Source organism: Anthonomus grandis, chromosome 4, assembly GCF_022605725.1.
Source record: "Anthonomus grandis grandis chromosome 4, icAntGran1.3, whole genome shotgun sequence".
Lineage (NCBI taxonomy): Eukaryota > Metazoa > Arthropoda > Insecta > Coleoptera > Curculionidae > Anthonomus > Anthonomus grandis.
Window position 1 is genome coordinate 7,864,333 of NC_065549.1, and position 22,810 is coordinate 7,887,142.

A 22,810-nucleotide genomic window follows, 5' to 3' on the forward strand; every position below is an offset into this window, starting at 1 on the left:
ATAAAGCACCAATAAACACTCAATAAACTTACTTATATATTACAGAAGGCACCACTGTATGCTACTTTAAATCCAGGATCAGAGACGGTTACTACTCAAACCTCCTCGGCAACTGGTTCCTATCGTAAAAGACATCACAGAACCAACTCAGGTTCCCCTAGGAGTTCCGGATTTGGGTCCAGAGCTTCGAGTTGTAGAGCTTCGATCGTTGTAGATGCTGAAACCCAAACGGATTGCATGGATATAAGTGAGAATGATTTAAGCAGCCCTACAGTAAGCTACAGTAACACCATAGCATCTTTTGATACCGCTCGGCCTACGGTTTACCCCCAAAAAGTTATTTTACAAGAGTTCACTGCTGGATCTGACGATGAAGGGCATAACGGCAATAGTGTACAGCTTCATTACTTCGTTTCACATGCGAAACCTAGTAAGATCTCCTTTTTAAATTAAATATTTCATATATTCAGGTTATTATTTTTAAGGTGTCTCAATACTAACTAAGCTCGACTCACGATCTACAAGCCCAATAATCTTTGACACAGTTGAAGATACCGTGAATCGAAACATCGATACGCCAGAAGTGTCTAGCGAAGAGAATCTCGAAGCTATCAGTCGTAGAGTCTCAGAGATGACCATTTATAGTGCAGAGAATGGTAATATTGCTGATAATTTGGGTGAGATTATAAGGAAACGAACGATGAGTGAAAGCAGAGATGTCTTGGATAGAGATAGTACCGAAGATGCTGCCAACGAGGATAGTTTTACAGATGAAGAAGGAGAGATTTATAATCAGTCGTTGAGAAGGAGAAGGTAAGATTTTTTTAATAAGCCTGTTTCGGTAAAATGAAAAAGAGGTATTGGCTAAAAAAATTTTTTCTCTTGTATTTAGCAAGTCCGTTAAGGAACTGATAAAACAGAGGTAAAAATAGTCTGTGTGTGAGTGGTGAAAAGCGTAAGGTAACCAACATTTTAGAAAAATTAAACGAATGCGGGAAAAAATATTTTCCTGAGGATGTTCTTATAAAAATCAAAACGTTGATCAAATTCAAAAACTCAAGAAAATCGTCAAAAAAACTTTGCTGATAAATCTTCTCTTGGAACTGATTTTGGAAATTCGTCAGCATTTTTATCATTTTTACTTTGGATCAGATTTCTTCCATGGTACTATCTTAAAATCCTCATCTTATTTACTAATACATTTAAAGAAGCTGATCACTATTGTCAGGAAGATTGAAAGTTTGCATTATTCTTTTGATCATAATGATAATGATGATTAGCATTTTTAAAATGAATCTGATGAGATTCAATCTCATATGTTTTTTGCTCTTTATATTCTGATCTCTTAATTGTTTTTTAATATCTTTCTCGTTTGTACAGTCTGCAAAAACTCAATTTCCCTCTTCGCTTCCTATAAAGCCACTTACTTTAATAACCACATTATTTGAAGTGTCCTGTTAGTTCTCTCTTATCTAAAAACTCTTACGGAATGTTAAAATATAATTCATGACTTGTCGTTGATGTTCTCTCTTTTCACAGTATTATTTTCTTCAATAAAGTATTATATTTATTTTAGAGCTATCTTGATAAGGCCATAAGTTTGGTCAACTTTAGCTTGTCATCGCTGCTTTAGTACTGATAATTTGTCGTGTTCAATTTATCCTGTTTCTTTTTCTTCTGAACCGTTTCAGTTTTTGGATGGTAATGAAAGATGTCTTTATTTAACACACTTATTGATATACACGTGCATCTCATCCTCTTCTTTAGTACAGAAACATACTTTATTTGAACGACATTCCTCTTTTCCACCTTTTGTCGTTTACTTTTTTATTTTTTTATGCATTTTTCATATTTTTTATTTTTGGTCATTACTTAAGATTTTGACTTGGACCTAAGTAGTAGAAACAGTGTCTTTCTTTCTTTCTTTCTTTATTGTTCTACAACTTTTCTTTCTTTTCCTTTTTTCTTGATATTACTAAATTGACTACATTCTCTTACTTTAATAAATAAAAGACTTAATTTATCTTCCTCATAATTTGTTTTCCCCTTTTTTCATCATTTTTTATTTAGATTTTCATCCTAGTTATAGCAGCTTAAAGAGTAAGGGACAGCTAAAGTTCAGTTATCCCTTACTCTTTTCAGTAAATGAATTTACTAAATCCTCTTATTTATTTATTTATTTATTTATTTATTAATACATTTTATTCTAATCTTCTCATGATTAGATTTCTCATCTTTGCCTTCTTCTTTTATAGTTTTTCTCTTCTTTATGCTTTTGTTCAATCTGGGTTCTTAATTTTAATCTTATATAATATATAGGTGAAAAGAGATAATACATATAAACTCATAATATCTGAATTTTTTGCCTATTCTCTCTATCTGACACTCAGACTCAGGATATTTGAAATTCTAAGGGTATTTCATTAATGTTGTTACAATTTTACCTTTATTTACCGGTATTTTTCTCTTGTTCTTATTATTATTATTTTCCTTTTATTTTCAGTATTGTTTTTAATTGCATATTTCTTTTATTTTTTCGTTTATTGTTTAATTTTTTATTAGTTTTTTCAAGGCAGACTTTTGGAGGCACAAATTTTTATCTCCTTATCCTTATCCTCTTTCTTTTTATAATTTTTTATTTATAGTCAGAGAATAGATAGAAGTAGAGGAGGTATTTATTTTGTATACTAAAAGACCTTAATGTTTCTGATTTTCCATAAGGTACTTGGGGTATCTCCCAAAATGTATATCACATAATACCTAGAGTATCAGTGAGATACTCTAGGTATTATGTGATATACATTTTATCTACATTTATAAAATCAGCATCTTTTCATCCTTCTTCTTTTAATAGATTATTTTAATTTTCTTCATTTTATTGTATTTTGTTTTTTTAGTGTTCTTTTTCTCTGCCATTTTCCATATGCCACGGTAAAATAAATATGAGTAGAGAAGGTATTTCCAGACTAGAAGACCAGTCTGCCTATCAGATTCTTGTTTCGTTCGTTATTCATTTTTTAATTAATATCTTGAATGCTCATAGATTTACATCTCTCTATTATCTTTCTTCTCTTTCTGTATTATTTTTATTTCTGTCTGCCATATCTGCTTCTCCTTTTATGTTTCACTGCAGGTGTTTTATTACTAACCAGAAAGCCTAGATTTCTTCATCTTACTTACTTTCTTCTTCTTTCTTGGTTCTTTTTTGATTCTCTCTTCTTATGTTACTTTTCATCTTTCTTCCTTTTCTTATTTCTAAGGATAATATATGCAATTTTTTACGTAAATATAATAAGTCATAGAAGCAGATGGTACGTGCCTGAAACCATCAAGTTGGTTACCTTAAAGCTTCTGTCTATATATATTTTTTCACATATTCATGAACACGTTTCTTACATACAACCCCTATACACTTTTAATTATAAATTCACGCACCGCTTACTCACTATTTTCCTCACTTGAACACTAAATGGAATTTTTTGTCTCGACTTTAGTTTGGCTCGTCGTCCAGTCCGACGTCCCCGACGTTCCTACCGATGCGAGCAACAACGCGAGTTACCCTCGGACGAGGGCAACACCTCCGAGTACTCGATCTCGCCCTCGAGCAAATCGTCGACGCTCGAGTCGAACTCCGGCGAGCGTAGCCGAAGTTCGCCGATCGTGCCGCGAGTACACACGAACGCGAGCACGCGCAACTCGCCGCAGAGTCACGGGCGAGTTGTGGCGATTAAGCGGCCCAACTCGGATACTTCCGACTCGGATTCGGAGGAGAACACGATGGCTTCGGTGGTCACTCAGATTGGGTTTAGTAGTGCGGTGGCTAAGAATGAGGTGTGAGGTGGTGAATAATGGTGGTTGCCTTAAGGAGATTTTTTTTTAGATGCTGGTTACGAACTGAACACTTACTTTTGGTGAGGGTTTTTTTTAGAGGGAATTCTTCCAAACAAAGCAATATTTTTACCGGAATTTTCTTTGATTATGAGTGAATTTTCGAAAAAGTGTCAAGTTCGTTAACAGTATTTGTTCTAGAGATATTAGATGTGGGAAGGGGCTTAAGCAAGATTAATAAAATATGGATGGAAAATTTACAAATTGTCACAGGACCTTGATCTGATGCATTTTAATACAGAGTGTCAGTTTGAACACTTTCAATATAAATATTTTTGAACCTAAAAAGGCGCAATTTGGTACAAATGTTATACAGATAAAGAGAACTGCAATTACCATATTTTGGTTATAGAATGAGTCACTTTTTGGGCCCAATACATCTCAATCCCAAAATTTTAACCTTTTTTAAATTTTCACCCCTTTTGTGATAATTAAAATTAAAGGTCTTTTGGAGTAGTATTTACCTTCACAAGAATTTCTCTCTTAAATTTATTACAGGGTCAAAGAAACGTATAAGTTAAAAAAAACTCTCTTTTTATGAAGTTTTATTTTCTAACTCCATTTTGGGCTAAACAAAAGTATAATCTATTTTCGCGCTCATTTATTACATTTCGAAGTACTTCTCTTGGAATAGATACACATTCTGTCACCGAATATCATCGAGTAAAGATGGTTGCGTTTTAAACACAACAGTAAGTGACCCCAGAGAAAAAGGTCGAGGGGTGTTAGATCTGGTGATCTCGCCGGCTATTCCATTGGACCTCTTCGCCGACTTCACTAATCTGGAAACGCATCATGTAAGAATTACAAAAAGAACATAGTGGAGTCTTGCTCCAGGTTGTTAAAAATGTAATAAATCTTCGTTTAGGTTCCTATTCCTATGAACATTCAACTGATTGTTTATTTTGCCAACACTTTTAGGTGAATCTGTAAAAAGCCACAAGACGATATATAATGTTAAATATTTTTTAAAACTAGGTCCAAACATCTACTTTCTGGTACGACCTAAATCCTGCATTGCAACTTAGTAAACAAACTCTTTAATCGGATTAAAAAAATTATTGCTACTTTTGATTTTTTTAAGTACAGCCTGACCCTTAAATTATATATTGATCAGTAGTATACAAAAAAAAACAGTTCAGCGTAGAATACTTGATTATCTTTGGCAACGGATTTATTATAAAGTGTGCATCTATTCCAAGGGAAGGCTCTTAGAATGAGTTTGAAAAATATTATTATTTTTGTTTAGCCCAAAATGGAAAGCCTTTTGAGCATCTCATTAAATAAAAAAGTAATTGAAAAAACAGAGTTTACTTTAATTAACTTATACCTTTCTTTGACCCTGTATAAAATTTAGGAAAAATTATTATGCAGGTGAATAATACTCCAAAAGACCTTTAATTTAAAATATCACACTAAGAGTGATGCCATTTAAAATATTGGAATGCATCGGGTACATCCTAAAACCAAAATATAGTGGTTGTAGTTTTCCGTATCTGTATAACTTTTGTACCAAATTACGCTTTTCTAACTTTTTTATTTTCGGAGATATTTACATTGAAAGTTTTCAAATTGACACCCTGTATTTGAAAACTCATATTGTGATTTTTCCAAGCCAGTTTCATGCTTCATGTCCCCGCCCTATGAATGTGATTATAGTTTTATGATTTTGACTTGATTTGTTCTGTTTTAAGTTGTTAAGTTTTATTGATTTTTTCAGTTTTTGTATTTAAGACAGTGCAGTAGACAATTTGGAACTTATAGAGTGATTTTTTAGTAGAAATACAATTTAGAGCGGCTTGGGTGAAGCCAGGGTGGACCTAGATGGGTTGGTTTCTAATCCAAATAAATCCTTCTTTATCCAGTATTTTGGGCAAATTTTGACCAATTTAGGCATATATTTAACCATATTATATGTAGTAACACAGTGTGAAAAATGTATAAAATTGACCTTTAATATCAGAAGTTTCGAATACCTACGTTCGGGAGATATTCGAGAAAAAATAAGACGATTTCGTCAAAATTCTTGAAATTATTTTTAAGTCCACGTTCAATGAATAAATTATATAAAATTCTTCTTATATAACTTTTAAACTTTCAACATTTCCTAAAATGTAATAATTTAAGTCAATAGTCTCCGGAACATTATTACCGAGTTTTAAATAAATTCTCAAATTAATACGAAATAACCCATTGCTATCTTATAGTTTTATATGAGTTATATTATGAGTTTATTTTCATACATTTCTTATTACCTTTTTGTTGAGTAGTTTTAAATTTGCTTCACAAGTTTTTCAAAATATTTTTTGTTTTCTACTTGGAGAGTATTTTACCTTTAAAATTTCGACACCAAAAATTAAATGATTAATTAATTTCTAAATGCTTTTTTTTGTAAATTTTATTCATATAATAGTCATGACAAACCTAAATCATAATTTTTAGGAAAATAAAGTTTAAGGATTGGATTCTTAATTGATTTCTTAGGAAGTCAAATTTTTCCTTGATTTCTTCGAGCAAGTTCAATTCCTATTCACATTCTTCCAGGCAGTTTAATTATTTTTATATTTCGACCTTAAAGACCTAAAAACAATTCGAAGCTAAAGCTTTGAGAAATCTTGAAAGATGACTTGAAATTATTGAAACTTTATACGAAAATTCCCGGCAATTGAATCTTTGAAGTCTTGAAATCTGACTTCAAAATCTTGAAATTTTGAAAGAAAATTCCAGAGAGTTGAAGCCTTTAGAAGTCTTGAAATGTAACTACAGATGCATGAAATGTTATAAGAAAATTCCAGGCAGTTGAAACCTTAAAATAATAAAATCAATTTTTTTCTAAATATCCTAAAAATTTCACTACTTGAAAAATTTTTACTATAGTGGTTTCAACTGCCTTTAACTTCCTTTAAAATCTTCAAATGTAACTTTATATGCTTGAAATTAGGAAAGAAAGGCAAGTAAATTGAAACCTTAATAATAATAATAATAAGAAAATAACTTTTTTCCAAAATATCCTGAGAATTTCAACTATAATTGAAACTTGAAACAACTTGAAAGTTTTATAATTACTATAATGGTTTTAACTGTCTGACAATGACTTTAACTGCCTTAAAAATCTTGATATGTGACTTTAAATGCTTAAAATGAAGAAAGAAAGTTCACACAGTTGAAACCTTAATAATAATAAAATAAAATATTTTTTTTCCAAAACATTCTGAAAGTTTCACCTTTTCTAAAGACTTTTACTATAATGGTTTTAACTGTCTGAAAATGAATTTAACTGCCTTAGAAGTCTTGACAAGTGATATTAAATGCTTAAAATGATATTCCAAGTAACCCCTTAAAAGTCTTAAGATATGACTTTAAGATATGACTTCAAATGCTTGAAATTAAGAAAAGAAGTCCAGGTAGTTGAAACCTTATTTAAAATAATAAAATATTTTTTTTCTCAAAATATTCTAAAAATTTGAACTTTTTGAAAGAGTTTAACTATAATGGTTTCAAGTGTCTGAAAATCACTTTGACTACCTTAAACTAGAAATTTCAACTCCTTGAAAGAGTTTTACTATAATAGTCTTGACATGTGACTTCAAATGCTTAAGATTTCACAATAAAATTCTAGGGAGTTGAAACCTTATTAAAAATATTAAAAATAATATTTTTCCAAAATTTCCTGAAAGTTTCAACTACTGTGAAAGACTGCCATTATAATGGTTTCAACTGCCTGACAATGAATTTAACTTCAATAAAAGTTTTAGAATGTGACTTAAATATTTTAAAGCAAATTCCAGATAATTGAAGTATTTAAAAGTCATAAAATGTGACTTTAAATATTTTAAATAATTAAAGAAAATTCCAGATAGTCGAAGCCTTTAGAAGTCTTGAAAAGATTTAAATACCTTTAAATATTAAAAGGAAATTTCAGGCAGTAAAAAAAATCAACTGCCTGGAGGAAATCCAAGAAGATTTAAATTTCTTGATAGAAATCAGTGTAGAATTTAGGTTCTTGAGGTGGTCAAAAGTCAAAAAAGAAGAGAAAATAAATATTTAAAAATTTCTATGCAGATTCTTTAAATAATTGTATTTTTCTAGGCAGTTTATTATCTTTTTGATTTCATCTTTGGAAAGGTTTAAATTTGAAGCCTGGAAGAAACCAACGTTCTTCACCTGTCTGGAAGAAATATAAGAAAAATTCAAATTTTTTAGAATGAGGTAAAAAAATTGAAAGAAAATTCAATTGCCTCGAAGAATTTCTAGAAGAATTCAACTTCCTGGAAGAAATCAAAGAATATTTTTAATTTTCTGGAAGAAATCGATAAAAAATTTAACTTGCTGAGAGAATTCAATTTTTTGAAAGAAATTAATGAAGAACTTAACTTCCTGAAAGAAATTTGTAAAAAAGGAAATGCTCATCAAAAGTAGACAGCATAGAACTTTGAAAATTTTTTTACAGATTTTTTAACTATGTTTCTTATTCTAGGCAGTTGAATTCTTCTGTAATAGAATTCTTTTTATTGTATTTTTTTATTTTTATTTTTTTTATTGAAAATTGAAGAACCTGCATAATAACCCTTAGTTGATATAACAAAAAAATATAAGACTTGAAAGAATTCTTATGATGGGATAAACTTTTAAAAAATACAAAAGTTAAATTTAAATAAATACAGACAATGAAAGAAGTATAAAAACTGATAAGGGAATACATATACAAACTATTGAATTTTTTTCTTTTAATTTTTATGTAAATTGTAGAAGTTTTTTTGACACCCTATATATTAAACCCTACACGTAGAGTACCATTCTAACCATTTTTAAGCAATTTATTACAAATTTACATAAATAATTATTTTATAAATATGTCAAGTTATTTTTTTTAGTTTCTCACTTAGAAAACTATGGAAATCTCTACCAAAGAAATCTACACCGTAAAGTAAAAATGCCTAAATTGATCAAAATTTTGACGTTTTCATTTTTATGCCCTAAATATTTAATAGTTTTTACTGTATTTTATAGAAAATGTGATAAATATGGGTTGAAATTTAAAATTTTTATAATTTTTTAGGACGTATTCCTAAATATTTATTAATGCAAATTTCCACTTCCACAAAAATCAAAAATCAACCAAATCACCGTCATTTTATTTTTATATATTTTATATATATGCCTCCCATATTTATCTTCCCATCTCTAAGTTATAACTATTATTGTATTGTCCATATAAATTTATTTTAAATATTACCTAAACAAAACTTCAAACATCGCAATTTGGATCAGGTGTTAAAAAAAAATAAAACGTTTTTTGTAATATTTGTAACATGTTTACGACAAAATTGAATTACAAAATATGTTATTGTATAATCTATATTATTGTTTGTGCAATTTAAAACCTATGCAATACTTGCATTTAACGTTAAAAGAGTTTTAGAGGAGTATCAGATTAAGCTGCCTATAATATTTGTTAGATTATCCTTTATAATTTTCAGGTATATTTAAGCAAATAAAATATATTGTTAGTATACAAAACAAGGCCTTAAAAATACAAATATAAGCTTTTTTAGAAAGTGACAGATTAGAAATGATATTTTGCTATAATCGATAGAAATTTTTGAGATATTGAGAATCTCCCAATTATATTCTTGTAATTATTATTGTTAAGTGGCCTGTTTACTGGCTTTTGATTTAAAATTTAATAAACAAATTGTTGTGTCGTTAAAAACTACTACGATAATTGACAAACATTTTTATTTTGTGATTACTATGCAACATTCCGTCTTAAAATCCACATTTTAATGTGGTACGAGAAGGCTTTAAATTTTTATTTACATACATATTATTTTTTTTTTAAATTTTAATTTTGTACAAATTTTATTTTATATTTAGCGATTAATGTACAAAAAACAACTGTTTAGATTGTAAGAATGACTGGTGACTTTTATTGTTAGTTTTTAGTTATTTGGCGATTTTTTATCGTCGCGATTGTACTTATAGTTAACATTCCATTTTTCTGTCCTTAATTCATTGATATTTGTATTTTTGGCTATACTGATTGTGTCAAATATACTCAGTTATATTAATTGAATTTGTTTTATTTTGTTCATTGTCTGAACTTGCTTGAAAAGAATTGAGATTCCCTTTATTAATTGGTAGTAAAGCTGGAGCTTTTTCCTAATATATACAAGAAAACCTTATAATTTCCTTATAACTTCTAATTGAACTCAATGCTATTGAATGCTCGAAAAGCGGTTTTCTACAATCCTTATCCAAAGCTCAGAATTATCTTATTCTCTTATAATCTCTGAGCTAGTAAGGAAATGAATAAACTGAATGGCTGTTTTTGCTTGACTTTTAATGATTATTCGTTTAATTTTGGCTTTGTTCAATTTTTCCTATATTGTATATAAACTACATGAATGTATAATTAACAATTTTGGAATATTTAGAATTTAGTTTTCATTTTAAGTAAATCTATTCATTAAATGTGGTAAATTTAGATTGAAAATAAATATTCCCTTAATAGGTTCAAATATCATTACAGTAGAGTCTCGATAACGTGAACGTCCCGTAACGTGAACATCCCTAAACGTGAACAGCCTAATTGGTATTCAGCCTATTTTAAAACGTGAACGCCAAAAATATCTCGCCTCTATAACGTGAACAAAATGTTATTATCAAACAATACAACCTCAGGGATGCTATTTTAAACTTATCACCAGCATGGAATAAATTAGAATTAGCAACCATTAAAAAGTGTTGGAAAAATATTTTCGAAAGCCAAAGCAATGATAATCGTGAAGACACAATACCCTTAGCAACTCTTCGTCAAGAATTGCTAAGCCTGAATAGCATTGTAGAGACTAACCTCAATTTATTAGAAGAAATTGATCCAGGGCAAGACTTCGAACGTGGAGATATCGAAGAATGGAATAAAGATGACTTCGTTGAACATGATGAGAATTGTACTGCAGTGTCTAATGATTTAGAAACCAAACAGGATCAAGATCCAGAGGTTTCTCAGGCTATGGATAAAGTCACTCACGTTGAGGCAGTTTGTATATTTAACAGAGGTCTAGAATGGGCGGAGCAAAACAATGCCAACTTCGAGGATATTCAGTCTTTACACAAATTACGTGAATGTGCAACTATTCTTTCAAACAAACAACGTATCCCTCAAACAAAATTAGATAACTTTTTTCTAAAAACAACGGATTAAATATAAATAATGTACATTGTACTTACTTACATACATATACTTACCTATATAATAAATATTTCTTTCTTTATACTATGTATAAACATATACATATACATTTTCAACTATGTATTACTAACTGTATAACATGTTTTTGTTTGATTTCCCAATAAAATATATATTCAAAGTACATATACGTGTTAGTTTCTCATGCAATTAACTTTATCCAGTAACATGAACTCCTCGAAAACATGAACACAGTCATCCCTAATTAGTTCACGTTATCGAGACTCTACTGTATTTTCTAAAATTTATATTCAAGAGCTCCCTAGACCACTTAATAAATTATTCGTTTTTTCCAGGCAGTTTATTCATTACAAACCCTTTTTTTATTATTTTAAGTATAATAAGTATATTAAATTAATTTAAATTGATATAGGCAATATTTGGTAAAATATTAATTTTTAGGGAATTTATTCATTAAATATTCATAACACACAATTTTTTCTGGCTTCTCTTTAAAAGAAATGATTAGATATAGCTAAATATGATTAGAAATAGCTAATTATTCATTTTTATTAATTTTAATTACCATCTTCGTAGAACGTGATAAAAATATGATGATTTGTTTTCCAAATTAATTATGACGAAATTTGGTTTAAATCAATATTTAATTACTAATGTCATTTTTTTCCGATTAATTATGATTTTTTTAATACAATTTATTAAATGAAATAAGCTGAACGGAGAGTGTTAGTGGGCCTTCATGTATTGATTTCATTTCCACAATAATGGAACTTCCTCATTTATAATTTAGTTACCATAGTTATTATACAGATCAATCAAGAATGAGAATTCTCAAATATGCCTTTATTGATTAATAAACAACCTTAATTATTAAATTATTATTTACACTAAGAGTACGCCACATTTTCTTTAATATCAAATTTATTTATTATAAGAAATAATAATTCTTACTGGTAATTTCAGTGCAAATCAAGTGAACCATATTACATGTAATATAATAGATGTCTGTTATATACATATTATGTACGTTGAACTAGTCTTGATCGGTTTGAATTTCTAGTTAGAGATGTCGCCACAGGTTCTAAAAAAAATATTAAAAAGTATACCGGGTGATCATGTAAAGACATTGCTATTATTAATTTAAATTAATTCGATTTCTTGTTATATTTTTTTAATACTTCGATTTATTGACAAAAAAACTCTTTTTATGTCACGATTTTCATGTTAAATTTACATTTTTTGAAAATTTTATTTAACAAGTTTCAATATTTAAATATCAGAATTTATTCCTTCAGTAATCACTTGGCCATACTTCTTTGAAAACAGAAATGGTCTTATCCAATTCAAACCTAATCAATTTCGGCACATCTTGCTGGGATAACATTTTGTATTTTCGAAAGCAGATCTCGTTGCTTTAAGAATTTCGATTCAAACTTTTTAGAGTACTTGTTCAAAAATCGAATAGAGATTAATCGCCTACAGTACTCCAAGATTTCCAGCATTGTTGTCCCGACTTTTCTGACGTTCTGTTTGTCGAGGAACAGTCGCAATCGATTTAATAATGTATGTCGCTGATTCAAAAATTTCTCGTAATGTTGTCTGGTTTGGTAGGCATGTCCTTTAGTTCATCATGGACATTATTTGCTTATTCAATGCATTTACTCGAGTCGCACGCAGCCTTCTTTTTGTAAATTAAGACTGACACTTAGTTACAAATAGTTAATCCAAAAATTGGTTAAGCATCGTCAATGAAATTCTTGCGTTTCTTCGAATTGAAGCAAGCTCACCCTAAAAGACACGTTTAAAAATTATTCGGCCGAAAATTTAAAGTGTTTAAAATGTTTTAAAATTAAGGGCCGATATTTCGTTCCAATTATTTTTTTTATACACGTATTGCAGCAAACTCGTAAATCACTTGGTAGCGATATGGGGTTACCTGTAAAGGTTCTGCCGAACATCGCGTTCTATTTTAAATTTATTTGTATCCTCATGGAGTCTTATACATGCAGTTGTTGTTTCGAAGATATTCCCAATTATTGCGGTTCGACCATAAGCTAAAGCTTGCAGCATTCACTGTTGATCGTAGTCTATGGATACAAATATAAGTGGCTTGTTGTATCCTTACATCTTTCTATTAGAGTTTTAGTGACCTGATCGTTTGTACCAAAAACTTCGACGGAATCCAGCCTGTTCGTGCGGCTGGTAACTGCCCAGCTTATTTGTAAGTCTCTTTATTATGATTTTTATGAATAACTTGTAAAGATGGGATAAAAGGTTAATGGGTCGATAATTTCTTAGATCGCCAATATTACCCCTTTTGTGCATGAGAACTGAATTGTGCTATTGATAGAGGTTGTTTATTTCAGAAGTCATAAATCTATAGTCCTCATATAAATACTTTTTAAATTAATTCGACAACTATATCGCTATCTCCAGGTGATTTTTCCTTCATTTAATAGAGACAAGATTGTATTTCATTATGTTATTTCAGGAATATCTTCAGATAATACTCTAACGATAATATAAACACCGAGAAGCCAGCTAATTCTCCGCTATTTCGGAATGACACAAGTGGTAAACCGCACGACATCTAGAAGGTTAATCGAGAATCTTCCGGAACAGCGTCCTGCCGAGTATATAAGGAGCCGCATCGCCGATAGTAGTCAGTGGTCAATTCAGTGAAATAAATCTCGTAATATTGGCGTGAAATTTAAAAACTTTTAAATAAATACAGTAAAAATAATTATCTCGTCAGTCATCGGGTTTTTGTAGTGAAGTGTGTAAATAAATTAGTTGACTATTTTTGATTGTTTTAGTTAACAAACAAAATACGGTTACAGTTCGGTATCTGCCTTGGTTCAAGAAAATCCTCGTCTTTCTTATAAAGCTTTTTGTAAAAATTTTCTGCAATCCCAAGAATATCCTCTCTATTAGTTTTTGGAGTCCTACTTTTATCAAGCACTTTTAAAATGTTACTTTCCTCTTCGCTTTCTCCGTAGCACCTTTAAATTCTTATTGTTTTTTATAACTTGAGATATGTGCTCGCTGTTATATTTTCTGATATCTTTTCTAACTGATTTGGAGACATCGTTGTTGATTTGCTTCAGGATAGCGGAATTTGCCGTGTATTTTTCTCAGATCTCTTTCCTCTTCTTCATTAGGTTTTTCGTATTTTGGCTTAGTTTCTCCTGTTTGTCTTTAACCCTTTGGCTGTGCCTAAAAATTTGATAGAAAATGGATGAAAATCGTTCTGAAAAATCGTAATTTTTATCCTAATTAAGAATTTATTTATATTAAGTATAATTACCTTAGAATGTAAATTGATTTTTGAATTTGATGTATAGCAAAACGATTTTGACTGATTTAGAGGTTCCCAAGCAACACATCATATATTATTATTGTTAAATATATATTTATTCAACGATTTTTTAGTACATTTTTGGTTTTGGTATATCCATCAACCGCATATGGTCAGGGTATATTTATTAAACTGTAGAATATTCGTATATCATATACGATTCTGCTTACAAAAAAGAAAAAAATTTGGCATTTGAAAAAAATGACACGGGATTTACATATCTAATTTTTAAACTCGATTACTATACCACAAATATTTGCTGAAATTCTTCTGAAAAGTTAATGATTTTTGTACCTATTATCCAATCTAATAGAGCTGTTTTTATACTAAATATAATATATAAACAGTTGTGTTGAGTCTATATTTTCTGCAAAAACAGTTTTTTTCATCAACATAACCCTTACCCCCCCCACCCACCCCAAACATTTGCCCAGTAAGAAATTCTTTTGAAAAATATTTTGTCCATAATATCCAATCTAATAACATTGTTTTTGTATTAAATATTAATTAATATACATATATATAATTATATCAAATTTAATTAAATAAATATTAACGACGAAACCAGCTGTTATTCGTGGGTATTATTTTGGAAACAATGATTTCTGTAAATAATTTCTTACTGGTAAATTGTGTAGGGTGGGTGGTGGGGTAAGGGTAGGGTTAATGAAAGTCGTTTTTTTGCAGAAAATAATTGCCTGAGAAAAAAAACGTTTTTTAGAAAAATTATAGGTGATGAAAAAATTTATACAAATAGTTTTTGTATCTATACTTTTCTCACATAACCTTAAGGTTGTCGAGTAAAACGTGAAAAAGCCCTATAAGCGTATCGCTATGATATGTTTAAAATGTAAACTTGATTCTTCAATTTTTCCTTTTCTCTAATACATTTCAAGTGCATCTTACAACTTGAATAATTAATAAAATCAATTTTTACGTAACTTGATCAGACATATGACATTCTCAGGCAGCAGGGTGTAGTTGAATCAACGTTAAATATGCGAAACTTATCACATTGATTTACGTTGTAACAACAGTTTAATCAATGTTATTTTACATTGAACTCAACCCTCAATTCAACATTGTCAGATGATCTACGTATATAGAATATTAACTCCGATAAATCATAATTTCGTTTTTTGTAAATATGGAATATAGGCTGCATTAAAGCAAAGTTACGCCTGCATTAGAGCAAGTATCAATTTGACCATATAAAATTGGCCAAGTAATTAAGTCACTCCACTCCAATTAAACCATTTTTATTTTTATGTTAACTCTGTGAATTATGTTTTTAATAAAAATAGCATAATAATAAATTTTAGCGCTTCAACTGTTCCTTATTATTTGGGATGTACTGATAATAATATATAAACTATCATTTATTAATTACGTTTGCTTACCAAATTTATTTTTTGCAAGAAAAATTTTGGATCTGCTTTTTTGTATTAATTTTCTTCCAGTTCATAGTCTTTCCATACACTTAACCATGGGCCAGCATCAAGAGTATTTGGACAAAATCCATATTTTTCTGCAAAGTTCTCAATCATCTTAAAAAGGTTAATTTCCTACATAATTCACCTTAAATAACACACCAACACTATATTTACAACTTATGCTTCGAAAATAAATAAAGCGTCCAGTTAAAAGCCTTCCTAAATTAACTCATATTATCCTCGCAATTATCCCTTCTATTTAATTTTGTTTTCTTATTTTAAACTTTATTTTCGCGTTTTTAAATGCAGTAGCATGACTGAACTGGCCGGGACTCTTAAGAAGCCACCAATTACTACCAACTAACCCGACCATCACGCACCCATCCGACTACCGTGGTACTAATTACAACCCATGGTCCAGCGTCCGTCAGTACCATCGGGTTTTTTGGTCCGGTTTCGTCTCGGAAAGGGTATCATTACGCCTCCTATATTTTTTCCTGCGGGCTGAAAAAATATCGTATCCGTTCGCCCTTTTTTTCTTTTTTTTTATAAAAAGTTCATTCTTAAGTATGAGCCCATTGATGTGTGGGTTGGAAGTGGTGGTTTTCAACCGTTATTAGACATGATTTCATGAGAAAACACGTTTAAAATGGAAATGTTTCTGCGAGCGCACAGTGGGCGATAATCCGAAATTTCTGGATAATTTTTCTGTATCAAATTTCATTTTGGGGGCTAATTCTAAAATGAGAAAACTTTACTCTAAAATAAAAAAAATTGTAATATCCTAAAAAAAAATTTAATTAAGAGAGCAGATTCAAAATATATTTTTTAGGAAATATGCATACATTATAGGAATGTGTCCCTAAGAAGTGTACCTCTAGTAAAGATCCAAAAATTATACGTTACCTTAGTAGGTAAGGAACGTCCATGCCTTGCTCTTGTAATATTAGTTAATTTAAATGATAAAATAAGCAAAAAAAAATTGTTGTATTAGATAATTAATCTGTTTATTAAAAGATTATTCTGTAGAGACAATATTATTAATCCTTCCTTTAATACTTTTAAGGTACAAGACATTATTAAGCCAAATACATTTAGTAATCAAATAACAGATGGGTTAATATGTCTGACAAATAACTTACCCTTTAATGATTGTTTGATTGTAAGCATATGTTTAAATAATTTAATTAAATACAACTATCGCTCATTTAAAAATCTAAATAAAAAAATATTAAAAAACAACACTAAATACAGGGTGTTCGTCATTGTGCATTTCCGGACCCATGTTTATAGAAACTTTTTCTCATATTTTTTTACAAAGAATCACCCATTGAAATATCTCTGTTTATTTTTCAAACACCCTGTATAAAAATTGCTTTGTTCTCAATTTCATTAAACGAACATGTATCATATACGTATTCATATTTTTTCTTCTTTTAATTACTTAAAAAAATCCGCGGACCCATCAATTAGAAATTTTAGTTGCGCTCTTTTTTGTTGAAAAAAATAGTTATACAGTGTGTCCCAAAAATAAGATATGACATCATCGCTGATTTTTTTTAATAGCAACCACATTTTTTAGTGCCTATTGTTAAAGGTTTTCAAGATAATGAAAATATTGTTTTTTATTTAATATAAATTATAAAATTAGTTTTATTAAAAAAGTTTTTTCAACAATTTTCTCAAAATCTTTCCGTTTACTATTTAATATTATCCGTACTTGAGAATCCCAAAATTAAAATACATATTACAGTGTTATCGATATTTTATGGCTTTTATTTTTTATTAACCTTTTTATTTTTGCTATTTTTTACTACTTTGTAATGTCCTTAACGTACTTGAAAGTCGTCTTGAACATTCCTTATAACTTCTGCTAAAATTAATCTACACTCATGCCTCATGATGGTTTTCAACGCTGCAATGTTTGCGGCCCTGGACACATAAACTTTGGATTTCAAATATTCTTATATGAAAAAATCTAAAGGAATTAAATCGGGAACTCTTGGAGGCCATTTAAAATTTCCTCTTCTACCAATCCATCTGCCTGGTAAATATAGTATCCGGATAGTTTTGAACAGGACGTGCAAAAAGAGGAGGTGCACCATCTTGTTAAAACCAGATGTTCTTATTTGACACATTTGATTTGGAATAAGGTCTTCTTGTAAAAACTTTATATATCTTGGTCTATTTAAATTTTCTTTATAGAAAATTAGGCCTATAACTTGCAAGGGGATTTGCACTGCTGATAATAAATATAATTTAGAAAAAATTGAGGATGGTTTGAATTGGCCAAAAGATCGAGTTTTTTTACCAAAAAAATATCAACTAATATCATATTATAGTGGATAAAATGACAAACAGGCGTGTACCTTATCAATAAATATAAATATATTTATCAATACCAATACTATCACCACAGTTACTATGCTATTAATTTTTTTTATCCTCATTCACATTTATTTTCTGTTGAAACATTTTTTGCCATTTTTAATGAAAACCCGGCTTAAAGGTAAATATAAAGAGAAATATTAATTATGTCTAGAAAATGTAGATGCTGACCACTGGAAATTATAAGGAAAGTTGCAGTTTTGCGTACACTTGGGGGTTATAGTGTATATTCTTAAACAAGGGACTAATAATTCTTTAAATGTGGAAAGTTTGGTCAAAAACATTTGTTAAATAAAAATTAAACTATTACAAATTTTGAATATAATTTAAACATTCAGCAAATGCAAAAATCCGTTTAATGTCAGTTTTATAGGATACTATGGTTTCTGTTCACAAATCTCAAATACTGGACATCAATTAGTATCATAATTACACAGATTTTTAACATGTTAAGATTTTATTTTAATATTCAGCAATTCCAAAGTGAATTCCAATATTTAGCAACTTCAACTTTAAGAAGAACTTTGGAGGATAATATGGTTCTTCTTCATATATTTCGGATACTGAATGTCCATATCATTATTCAGTACCAATAAATTGAAAGATTTTTTTTTTAATTTTCAATGAAAAATCCATTTATAGAGGCATTTGAAGAAAAATATTGATTTTGTTCAGATTCAGACACTGACCCACTATTAAGTGTATGGAAAGCTGCAGCTTTGCGTAACTTGAATCCAACGGAATATATGTTGAAGAGTACAGGACCAGAATTATGTTTTTATCTATAAGACTCCCAGGTAGATCAAATAAGCTATGATCTCTTAAAGGCTTTCGACCGTGTGTCCGACTAGATCCTGCTAGAGCAACTGAGAGCTTATGGAATTAAAAAGCAGGGTGCAGTTGTTCAGCAGTTACCTTAGTGAGCAGTAATTGCTTCCAATAAAATAACCTCTGATAAGGCAGTGTTGATATATATTTATTTACAAATACTACCCTACCGGTACAAACCAAATTAAAAGTTAGTGAAAAAATAAAAGCAAAATTATTACAGTATATAGATACCGACAAGATTTAAGCAATGATGATAGCTTAACAATGACAAATAATTTCTATTAACTATATGTTACAAACTATAAAACTTTTTTTTAAAAATACCCAAGGATTTCGTAAATAGATTGAAATTTCCTAATAACAGCATCATTATAATTATGACATATTGCATGTAAAGGTATAAAAACCTTAGAACATTTGTATTGGGAGTCTGCAAGATAATTTTAGATAATTAAATGGTTTTTATTCACAAATTTCAGATACTGGACATCAATAGTCACCATTATTCATTATCAATAAATTTTAATTTTTTTTCTGTGAAAATTCAGTTTTGTATGAAAAATCCGTCTAAAGGTGAATTTAAAGGAACATACTGATTTTGTCTAGAAAATTTAGGTACTGACTTACCAGAAATTAATTAAATATTCACGAACTTTTATAGAGAATATCGAAATATTTTGAAAATATTGAAAATTCATTCTTGCAATCAACAGCTTCAACGACTCGATAAAATAGAGTTTCGAGGTCGAAAATGTTCATTTTGTCTCAAAATCTTAGGTATCGACCCACTGGAATTTATGAAAGTCAATGATTTTTGCGAAGCAATGAAAAATATTTCAGCAAAAAATTTTTACTTTTCTTTTGCTTTACTATGTGGAAATTGACAGTTTTCCACGCGCATGGAAATTATATTACATAATGATACAAGAATTTTTAGAAAAAATTTGAAATGTTAAGAATTCTGCTTTTTTTGATAAAAGAATCAATTCTGTAAGTCACCCAAATTCGTCCCTCTTCACGTTAATTACAAACTTGTATGCCTATCGATTTTTCTTTATAATCACAGTAGTGTTTTTAAAATAGAAAGTTAAGAAAAAAATGTTATTTGGCGGGTTTCCAGGATTCATAACATCAAGTTTTAAATATTATGTAAGAGTTTTCATAAACTAACGGCCAAAAGAATGTAAGGAGGGCTTAAAAAGAGTGGTTTCTTTTGGAAAAATCAAATGTTTACAATTTGATTTAAATCAGGACCTTTCACTGGCCAATAGAAAATCGAAATTCTTATTTCATTCATACATATTCCTAATAACATTTTTTGTGTAAGTAGTAAAGTATTTACCTTAGCAATGAGTTACAAGACAAATACATTTGCAGGCGATCCAATCCCTATTAAGAAAATAAAACGATGATATAGGAAAAGGTGGAAAAGTCGTTTTTTTTTTTATATATCCCTATTTCAGTCTAAAAGTTAGAATAGTATGGAAAAGAAGTAATATTTTTCAAATATAATCTAATAAATTAAAGAAGAATAACACTATTTGCAGGCGATTCAAACACTATTAAGAAACAGAAACGATGACATAGAAAAGGGTGGAAAAGTCAAATTCTCATTTATATATCCCTATCTCAGTCTGAAAGTTAGAAAAGTAGAGAAATGAACTGATGTTTTTCGGATATAGTTTGACAAACTAAAGAAAAAAAAACACTATTGGCGGGCAATTCAAATACTATTAAGAAAATGAAACGATAATATAGAAAAAGGTCATAATTTATATATTCCTATTTCACTCTAAACATTATAAAAGTATGAGAATAAAGTGATGTTTTTCGGGTACAGTCTGACAAATTAAAGGAAAAAAACACTATTTGCAGGCGACTTGGAACACCTAGACTATTCATAATATACAGTGTGGCCCAAATTGGGTGTACATGTATGGGTATCTTGGAAACTATAAGAGATAGAAAATTGGTTAAATAGGGAAAGTTGTAGGGCATTTAGTTACCAATTAAGTGCTGCTTTTAGAACGATTTTATCTTTTTCCGATTTTGAAATATTTGGAAAAAATTAAAAAGTTGCATTTTTGAAAAAGGGCTGTATTTTTTTTATTTCAACGTTTTTTTAAAATCTGTAAAAACAGTATTAGGACAACTTTTTAAGAACAACGCATAACTGAATTCAGTTTTTGCTTTCGATGTTTCGGTTCTGAGATTCCATCCTCAACTTCTTTTTTTCTTATGGCGGTCATTTTGTTTTTTTTGCTAAATTAAAAAGATATTTTTTTCCCTTTAAAATTATGTATATCACTTGATGAAAATATTTTATGTTTACGTCAAAATATTAAATAGTTTATTTTTCGCAGAGTTGGCCACGAATGTGGAGGCCATGACTACGAAGGCAATTTGTCGTATAAACAATTATTATTGTTTAATAATTTAGCTTCATTTACTGACAATTCTGCAAAATATTTCTTATTTGATTTAACTTTTTATGTGAAAAACAAAATATACAAAAATTATATATAAAAAAGCCCTAACAACGCATTTTTCTTCTTTTCCTCCTTCAAATTCTATAAACAGACATTTATTAAAAAATATTACCGGAAAATGTAAAATCCCATTTCCATAAAAACTCGCATTTCACATATAATTCATACAACGACCTAAAAAAAATCCGCTCCAAAACGCACCTGTGCCACAACATCCCATATACCAGTTCCAGACACACGCACCTCGTTAACATAATATAATCATATTGTGTCCCAGGTGCCTCAAGGCTCTTCCTCCTTGTCATTGTTCGGATTCCCGAAATCCGAGAAAACGTACAAGAGGACGACGGACAAGCGAAAAGTCTCCAGACCGTGGAACATGCGACGCAACACACGCACATCTCGTCCAGGATTTCTGGATAAGGTCAGGCAGGTGCGCCGACCAGACAGACAGACGGCCGCGATGAATCCAACTATGTGTTAGTTTAGTCTGCCCACATTATTTCGACTTTCGTTAATTATTTCGCTTTAAATCTGGCTTGTTTCTGGTCTTATCTTGATCTATGACGGAGTCGACGCGAAACGCAGCTAAGAACTACGTTTTTACAATAGCGATGTTAGTTCAGACTGATCGATATGAAATAATAATTTATTTTCTTTTAGATTGATGTGTGATGATACTCGCAGGAGAACCATTTATTGAACCTATTGCATTGTTTTTTTATCCAGATCTGGATTTTCATTGATTGGCTTTGTCCTATCCTAGAAGAAGCTGCAAGATCTCACTTTATTTTAAGCAAGCTTTCTCAGTTTAATAAAGGTGAAGCAGAGATATAATTGTTCTTAAAAATATTCGAGGCAGTTGATGCCATCTATATATCTTTCATCTTTAGGTGTCACATTTTAATTCTTGAACGTACATTTTAAAAAAAATGCATTTAACGCATTTAATCTATTGAATACTTTACCTTGTCAAGTTTCATATTTTCATAGAATGGCTAGGGAAGCACGACCCACACATGAGACACTCCTTTAATTCTGATTATCTCATATAGGCCAAATAAAAGTTTATATTAATTCCACACACTTGAAGTCATTTTCAACTCTCCATATTTAGAAGTTTATTTCAAAATCCATTATATAGCTATGAATTTTCATGAAATGGTTGACGAGTCATACTTAAGTTGCTTGGTCTATATCTTAGAAGAAG

The 22,810-nt window shown here is 29.7% G+C and overlaps 1 protein-coding gene across 1 annotated transcript in view; it reads left to right on the plus strand.

Moving 5' to 3' along the window:
- LOC126735115 (mitogen-activated protein kinase kinase kinase 13) overlaps positions 1 to 8,848 on the plus strand; it is a 41,982-nt gene extending 33,134 nt beyond the window's left edge. Inside the window, exons 8-10 of the mRNA XM_050439043.1 lie at positions 46 to 430; positions 486 to 813; positions 3,495 to 8,848. Of these exons, the coding sequence (XP_050295000.1) occupies positions 46 to 430; positions 486 to 813; positions 3,495 to 3,837 (1,056 nt within the window). The 3' untranslated portion in view covers positions 3,838 to 8,848. The remainder of the gene's footprint in view (positions 1 to 45; positions 431 to 485; positions 814 to 3,494) is intronic.
- Positions 8,849 to 22,810: the final 13,962 nt, after the last annotated feature.